The sequence below is a fragment of the Melospiza georgiana genome, chromosome 10 (genome assembly GCF_028018845.1).
Source record: "Melospiza georgiana isolate bMelGeo1 chromosome 10, bMelGeo1.pri, whole genome shotgun sequence".
Taxonomy (NCBI): Eukaryota; Metazoa; Chordata; class Aves; order Passeriformes; family Passerellidae; genus Melospiza; species Melospiza georgiana.
Genome location: NC_080439.1, coordinates 5,420,240 through 5,429,012, shown reverse-complemented (window position 1 = coordinate 5,429,012; position 8,773 = coordinate 5,420,240). Strand labels below are relative to the sequence as shown.

The following is an 8,773-nucleotide window of genomic DNA, read 5'->3' as shown; positions in this document are numbered from 1 at the left end:
CAAACCAGTGGATGAAACAGGTACACTGTACACCTCACCCTCCCAAACTGCCTCGGGCCACAAGGTTCTGCCCTACTCCTCATTTTATTCCAGGGAAGATTTATCAAGTGTATAAACCAAGTGTATTGCACAGGGTCTAGCCCAGAATTGCTTTGCAGTCCCAGAATTTCCTTTTCTATCCTTCTCACCCAGGAGGTCCAGTGAGGCTCCCTGAGTTCCTCACTAGCTGAACAAAATCACTAGATGAAATCTTTTTCCTTTCTTTGTATTTTTAATAATGCAATTGAAGTGTTACCAGCTCATAGAGTCTTTCACCAGCCTCTTTTTAACTGAGCTCTGGTATTATCACATCTGAGTGCCAGCAGTATCAACTTCCATTTGAAAAAAGGTTGCTGTCTGTTATAGCTGTAAAGCAAAAAAACCTGGGTATCCCGATAGGCTCAAAAACTCCAATTTTTTTTTTTAAATGGCATCATTATAAAGCTCAACTCACAGATGCTGTTGCCTTGCTGACACTGAGAGGGAAAAATTCAGATGACAGAGAAAATCTGTCCTGAATTTATAGCAACATGTGGCCCAGTTGTCTGTCTCTTCCCTTCCAGAATGGAGAAGAACAGAGCAGACTTCCAACTGCTGTAAAGTGTCATTGTCTTTGACATATAGGTCAACGTATAGATTTGAGGATCAGGAAGAACTGAATGTTCCTTTCTATATATAGACTTTAACATAAAAGTTACTACAGCATGCTAAGGCTGCAAACTGGTACTAATCTTTTCTTTGCACCCGTGTAACCTCAGGGTTTGGGTTTTTTTAATATATCAGACTTTTTTCCCCCTGAATTTTGGCCTTACACGCAAATGTCCATAAGCATATTGAAAAGCACGTTTTAAAGCCTGGAAGTGCTCATAAATCAGTAGAGTGATACTTGTAATAATTTCTGTGAGCGGGTGTTCCTGTGCATGGGAAGATATGCAAAACTGGACAGTGAGATGAGCCGTGATGAACATTAAAGGTCCAGAAGCAGATCGATGGCTGGTGTCAATTGCCAGGGCTTCATTGATTCCAATGGTCCCACAATAAATCCTAATTCAGCTGGAGCTGAAAACATTGTCATCATCTTATCAGCTGCTCTGTGACACTGGAGAATGCAGAATGAGGGACAGGCCTTACCTCCACACCTCTGAGGGGTGCCGAAAGGTAAAATTCCCCGGTTAGTCTCATGCTTTGAAATCTCCTTTATTGGCTGCATGTGGCTATGCATGTGCAGACAGATGCATATGTACACAAGAAGGCATTTTCTGAGACAAATACACAGCCTCTACTGCTGTGGTGGTACTTTTATCTTCAATTGAAAACAAAATAAATTTCAAGAGACTGTATAAAATTTGCTTGTACAAATTTGTTGCACTTCTATGAGGTTTTTCATTCATCCCAGTAGCAAAGGGTCATGAAACTCAGGTTTTAATCCATGATTTACATACAATACTCAAATTCTTTTTCAAAACTAAAGCTTATTACAGAAATGATAGTTTCCCAGGAGTACAAATTACTGAGAATTATAATATCAACAAAAAGGAACGAAGCCAGGTTGCATATAAAAATCTACACCTCCTAGGTGGCTCTCAACAGGTTTTTTTCTAAACATTTTCCACCAGATAAAGTTCATTATCTTGTTCTAACACTTTCCCATTTCACAAAGTTAAGGTTTTACTGAACCTGTATATAAGAAATTGATTATACAGTGGCATGAACAGAACCTGAGAAAAGGGACTTTGTGCATGGCTGGTGATGAACTCATCGATTCTGCTGCAAAGTTCTCTTGAACACCTTATCAAATGCTGCTAATTTTCTGGTCTGCATATAAATGTATTGATGTGCCAGAATGTAATCAAATAAGAATGTTTAGAGTAAAAGCTCGTTTGCTATGTTTCATATTGTTCATATTTACTTGGAGGCCTCAGGAGGGCATCTTAATCTTATATGTTATTATTTCAAATAGAAAAGGAGATTTTTAATGTTATTTGGAGAAAGTCTCTTAGCTTGCAGACTGAGGGGGGAAAAAAACCAACCAAAACTGCTGCAACAGATATTTTGACAAAAGCTTTGAATGAAAAATAACAAAACCTCTGAAGGGAATTTCCCATTAATCTAATTTATTTGGAAGCACATTTTCACAATAATAATTAAATTATCTAACGTTCGCTTACATTAAAAAGCGACCATCTGTAACTGTTCAGTACTAGAAAAAAGGCGGGGGGAAAGGCCAATGTTTTAAACCAACATCACAGGGAAAAAGCAACAACTTCCAAACATCAAAGGAATACCATGATGTTTGACAGCTTCCTGTGAAGTCAGCTGTTTCATCTCCTAGTGAAGTTGGCAACAGAAATTCCAGCATCTTCTGTGCAGTGGTGTCTTTAAAACTGTAACATGTTTATTTGGTAGACCTCTATTCATCCGGTTTTCAGGGGGTGTGAGCAACAAAAACATCCAATAATTAAAGACTTGTGACACAGGAATCCATGTTTAGTACAGACAACAAAAATAACAACTGCATTTTCCTATGGAGGATTTTATCCGGGAGGTTCATCCATGCCTTGCAAGTCTTCCGTGGGAGGAGGACACCGGGTACAACCAACTGAGATACCATTGAGCAAAATGCGTTTTTTATCGGTTTTATTTCTCCTAGAAATGTCAGCACAGCACATTATATTGCCTGTAATTTCAATAGATAAACGAGACAATGATTCCATTGTTATTTTTTTTTCTCAAAATGGTAGAATACATTTTCTTAAAAAGGTCTGCAAACATATTTACAAAAGTGTGAAATCAATAAATGCAGGCTCTTTATATTTTTACTGAACTTCCAAAGACTGACTGATACCCTAATTTTATTGGAAATCTGGTCCAAGGATGATACAAGAAATTAAATATCACACTCAATTTTGCTTTTGTGTATGCTACCATGATAAACAAATCAAATAGATAAAATATCTTGAAAATAACAAACTTATATATCCATGAAGCACATGAAGTTATTCCAAAACCATTTCTTATCTTCTCATTTCAGCTTTAAAACATCTCTTGCTCTTTCTCAATGTTATGTTAAAACGTGGGACACCATCTTACTTTTGGAAAGCCAGCTGCTGTAATGTCAGTATAAAGTAGCCACTAAAATATCATTCACAGTATCTGCATCACAGGAATGGACTTTTTTTTTTTTCCCAAACAGGAGTGACAAAATTTGTGTTGTTGCCTTCATCTTTCACATTTTAAATACTATTGGCTGACAGAAATAAAGTGTAGTGTCATGCTTGCTTTACCTAAATCATTTATTTTGTAACTAATAAAAGTAAACAATTACCAGATACTGTATATATAGAGATATATAGATATATGGCCACAAAGAAACTATAGTAGAAAGTTATTTTGGTTTTGATAAAGTTAAGAAAAGCACATAAAATCATATTTCATTAATATCTTGTTTTATGGCCATCAATATTTTTGTATTTTTTTTTTCTTTTGTTTCATCAACATAGCAAAATACAATCTTCTTATTAAACAATAATTATCAGATGGCAGACAATTCTTTTTATTGGTTTACATTGGCAGGTCACAGTCTAAAAGCACAACCACATCAGGCAGAAATTGCACACAGACCGCCCTGGATTTTGAAGACTATTTTTTATGCTTCTACAAAAAGACCTTGATTTAAAACTGGGGACTGTAACAAGTACTAAGTACATGTTTGGGGTTTTGTTTTTGTTTTTTTGTTTTTTTTTTGTTTTTTTTTTTTTTTTTGTTAAATAGGGATGTAAAATAACTGAAATTGCAGTATTTGGTTTGGTTTCAGCTTTATTTTTAATGTCTATGCTCGATGTTAGCAAACATACTTTAAACTCCTCAGCAATCTTTTATAATAAAAGTTCAATCACCCAAAAAAACCCAGGTGATTTTTTTGTTCGCATCATGGAATATTGCAGATTTATTTCAATTTGGCCTGTTCCTTGCCTTTTTTTTTGTGTCAATATTGCATTTTTAACTCATTTCTTAAATCTGGGGGAGATTTACATGTGATGACAGTCACAATGTCAATATTTCTGTAAGAAATAGCTGTGATGGGGCTGGCCTATAAATATGCAGTTTTATTAATTGTAGAAGGCACCCTCATGTCTTCAAAAACCAGACTGGTCTTAAGATATTACTCTTTATTTGAGACAGTTACCATTACTTCATTAAAAAATGACAAAACAGCAATAAACATTTTAGCTCTTTAATGAGCAAAGATCAGGTCTCTTAACATTGGAATAATATTCGTTATCCAGATTATCTTTATTTCACTCAGTGACCAGTAATATGGCCAAGAAATACAAAGTAATTTTCCATCAAGTAGTATACAATTTTTGTGTGTAATAAGCTTTCATTCTTGAAAAAGAGTAACTGAAAAGAAATGTTTCTGTTACTGCAGTTAGTTTGTCAGAGAAAGTTCTTCGCATTATCTTACAAACTATCAAAATTGCTAGTAATTTGAAAAAATGTAAAAAAAAATCACATAACTTTAGTCTAATAGAAATATAGTACAGGTAAGAGAGAAAGTATTTATCAGGGATGTGCTCTTAAGTCCATCTCAATTATTTCTTTTATATAAATGTACATCTGATTACATATACAAACGTTTTGAAAGGACCATGGTATAGAATTACTGGAAAGCAACAGGGGAATGAAAAATTTCTTGTGATTTTAGAACATTCACTTCAAATCACACAAACATATGTAGTATCCAGATTTTTAAATTTCCAGTTGTTGGCTCTCTCCCCTTTCTCATATACCCTCTTTTTCTACACTCTTGCCATCTGGTCTAGAGAATTAATTGGAATGACAAAGCTAATGTATAGCAAAAAGGGAATTAACATTATATTAACGTATTATAAGTAAACTTTGTAACATGCAACATGAGTTGAAACAATAAACTGAAAGGTGTAATCAGAGCAGTAATACTGGGGCAATTTTAAATGGCAAAATGTCATTGCAATTAAATTTTTGGACACACTTTACCTCATAAATTTGAACAAAATACCCTGAAACTAAATCACAGCAAATTATAAATCCTTCATCAAAGGAGATTCCATTAAAATTATAGTTGATTCAAAGTCAGAAATTATTTAGGTGGAAAGGAAAAAGAACATTAATAGTATACATTTTTTTGTCTGGGATTCATATCAGTGAGGGTCCACCACTGTATACCTAGAATGCCATCAATACCTTTAAGAACTGTTGCAATCCCTTCTTTTTCAGAAGCTACCATGAAATATTTTACTGTGATTACTTTTGCCCCTTTAAAAAACTTCTTTAGGTTGTGCCAATTGATGGAGAAAGCTTCTATTAAAAACTCCAATGGGATGAGAAGAATTTTAATTACGGCTTAATCAGCAGCACAGCCACCAAGCATATAAATTATCATGCACATCGTGCTAAAAATATCCAGTTTCCTTTATTCCCACAACTTTTATACTGACAGCACTTATGTGATAATGTTGTACCTGCCAGGCTGTAAAACTTCTCTGACTGGCAGATTTCAGCATGAGCCCCTTTCTAAGGCCTTAACAGCATTGGTGCTTTGTGTACTTATTCAAATATGTAAATATGGTCTACACAAGAAAACAGGTCCAAATAAAAATTGGTGAAAATTATCTGACATTCCATTAGTGTGTCCCTTGTGCATATTTATAGGTTTTTAAAATTTTCAGTCATAGTTCTTTCCTGTTTGTGTTGCACATGCCTAATTCCATTATGTAACTTAAATCTTCAAAAAATTAATACTTGAATGTGAATGAAAAAGTATCATTCAGGACAACTGCTTCAAGCAATTGCAAACAGTTGGGTTTTTTGTTTTTTGTTTCTTTTTTTAGTTTGTTTTGTTTGTTTCTTAAGTTCATTTGATATATGTACAATTCATTTTTTTCAAAACCCCCAATGTTCTTGATATGTATATTCACATAATATTCCTCCATATTTAAATAGTAAGAGTCTTGTAGGTTGAAAGCCAAGTAATCTTCAGTAATATCACCTACTGTAATCCATCAAAAAATAAAAGTTTGTTTCGTCTTGTCTGGCTATACCCTGGTTGTTGAGTGTGAATGGGGGTGGGGATGAGGATGGGGCAGAGTATTGTTCTGTCCTCCAGTAAATGTGTTGAATGTGTGTAGGGGCTGAATCCCTGGTATAGTGTTGGGGATCATTGTGATGGTGTTGGGTGTCATTAAGGGGATATCATCAGGAGACCTCCTCATAGCTAGCGTGTAGTCTGGGGGACAGGCGGTCCTGAGAACCACCTCATGTGGATGGATGGACTCACATTCATGATCCAAGTCAGTGTGCTTCATTTGGAGGGACATTATCTCCTCTTCTTGTGCATGGGTGAGATCATTGGTAGTGGTACGTTGTGGGCTACATCTCCTGTGGACATCATGTCTCCTCTTGTCCTTTTTGTAGTACAACGCTGCAAAGGCCAAAATGTTCAGGAACAGCAAAGATGCGCCAACTGCGATAGTAACGCTCAACTCTGTTGAGTAGTCCCTTTGATCCACTGAAAATGGGCTTGGCTGCTGTTTGGGATCGTCTTGTTTGGCTGTAGGAAAGGCTGAAGTAACTGAAACAGAATTTTTCCTTGTGGGTCTGAAAGTATTATCAGTCGATGGCACTTTAGTTGTGGTAGAGGTATACTGTGAAATGTCGTTAAGATTGTGCAGATGAGGTACCAGTTCCAACCAAAGGTTCACTTTATTGGCCCTATAGTGTTCTTTAACTCGTGGTTTTAATCCAATGTGAAGATACAGTTGGTCTTTCTGAGAATATCTGGTCCATGCTACTTCTTCAAAACGATTTGGTTTTGTGTGGATGAATTTTGTGTCTTGCGGCACTGGTTGATTTGGGTCACTGAAAGAAAAAGATATCGTCAATGTTACAAAGCATTTCAAATGGAATTGTTAAATTAACATAATTAAGATTTCATACTAAACGTTTAAGACTGCCTTTGGATGGAGCAGAGTGCTATCCCCTAAAATTAGAGGCCTTAATAATATTGATTAGAAACAGCATTATGCAAAAGAACCCTTCTTTTACACAGACTTCAGCAACTTCCTTGGTTCTCAAAATATTGGTGTCTCACAGTGAAATCTTTTGCTGCTGAGGGAAGATTGCCTGGGGTGTGGTGATGTGGCCAAATGTCTGTGAGACACCACAGAGAACATAAGATTTTTTTTCTTGTTTTTAGCAGCATAAAGTTCATACAGCTCTGCATTTCTGTTCCTGTGAATCATCTGTGGCCTTCCAGAGGGGAAGGATCATGGCAGAGCACAACTCACTGCAATGCATAATCAAAAATAAGTAGGCAAATATAACAAAGGTTTTTGAACTCCAGTGAAAAAAAAGAACTAATGAAAATGGCAAAACTTTCCAAGTTTAAAGCCACATTTTTTATGGTCAGAAGTGAGAATTTAAGACAAAATATGCTACTAAAATAAGCTGTATTATATTCGAAGCAATATTTATGTAATTTTCTATCTCATGGAATGAAAGTATCAGTGGTAGGGTAAAGGCAGGTACTAAGGCAGCTGATTCAAACTGTACACATATGTTAAATGCTTAGTTTTACACTTTTCCATAGTTTCCTTAATTAGTTTTGTTTATATTTTAAAATTTCCTCGCAGAAAGTCTGCAAAGATATTTTTCCCCTCTTTTTCCAAAAACATGTAAGTGAGCCAAGGGACATTACAGTAAACATAAATATCCAACTCAATTCCTAATCTTCTATTCATCCTACAAGTACAGAGGAACTCCCAAGGGAAATAACGAATGGAAAGCTCCATTCCATCCAAAGTTTGCCTACAAGACGATTCATTTTCTGGTACTCACCCAGTCTTCGCAAAGTTTGTCCAGTACGTCATCACCACTGCACTTAGCATGACATCATTTTTGGAGAAATTACAAGGAAATAACTCAGTAGGACCAATCATGGGGATTCCTAGTACGTAAGGAACCTCATCTCCATGGGCTGCATCTGCCCATGCAGGTACCTGATCTGTCTGGCAATGATGGTAGAAGGCATAGAAGTACGTAGGCGATCCAAAATTCGAGTGAAGATCAGCTGTGGCCACTGCTGGAGCAACCCACTGGTGATCAGTGAACAAAGCCAGCAGTGTTTTCCTTCTGGTCTCGGGGTTGTGCCGGTCTGCCCAGTCTGTGTACATAAATTTAATAGTTTCCCTCAATATATCTTTGCCTTCGGGGTATCCGTATAAGTTATCGACGAAATTAGAAACCGCAAAGTCAAAATCGCTGGCTGATATGCCGTCTTCGCTATCCACAATGTTTTCAACAAACTTCAGCCCTTCCCCTTGGTTAACTCCCAGCATGATGTCATAGTTGAGGAACTCCCCCTGCTCCATCAGGATCTGAGGGTCGTCTGGTATCACGTCGCCGTCGATGACTGGTCCAAAGGCTATGTGGTATCTTGCTGGTTGGATGTCCTGGTCGACAAGTTCTCTGTAAGGCTTCTTCTGCAGACATTCCACCAGTTCTACAGTGTCTGACATGTTGCAACCAACTTTTGTAGCCAACATCCTGGCATATTTTGCGGGCTGAAAGCTAACTGCCCAGCTGGAGAGAGCTGTTCCACTTTGAGCTATTGCTCTTTGAAAAAGTCCTGTGGGGAGAAATATTTGAAAACTACTGAAGCGACCTTGAAACAGCCACAGACTTTGAAAGATTCTAA

At 36.7% G+C, this 8,773-nt stretch overlaps 1 protein-coding gene across 9 annotated transcripts in view; it reads right to left on the bottom strand.

Moving 5' to 3' along the window:
• Window positions 1-1,445: 1,445 nt before the first annotated feature.
• NLGN1 (neuroligin 1) overlaps window positions 1,446-8,773 on the bottom strand; it is a 426,930-nt gene continuing 419,602 nt past the window's right edge. For all 9 annotated transcript variants that reach the window (XM_058030828.1, XM_058030833.1, XM_058030831.1 and 6 more), the window contains 2 exons: window positions 7,915-8,704; window positions 1,446-6,936 (listed from right to left, as the gene is read on the bottom strand). In XM_058030828.1, the coding sequence (XP_057886811.1) occupies window positions 6,114-6,936; window positions 7,915-8,704 (1,613 nt within the window). In that variant the 3' untranslated portion in view covers window positions 1,446-6,113. The remainder of the gene's footprint in view (window positions 6,937-7,914; window positions 8,705-8,773) is intronic.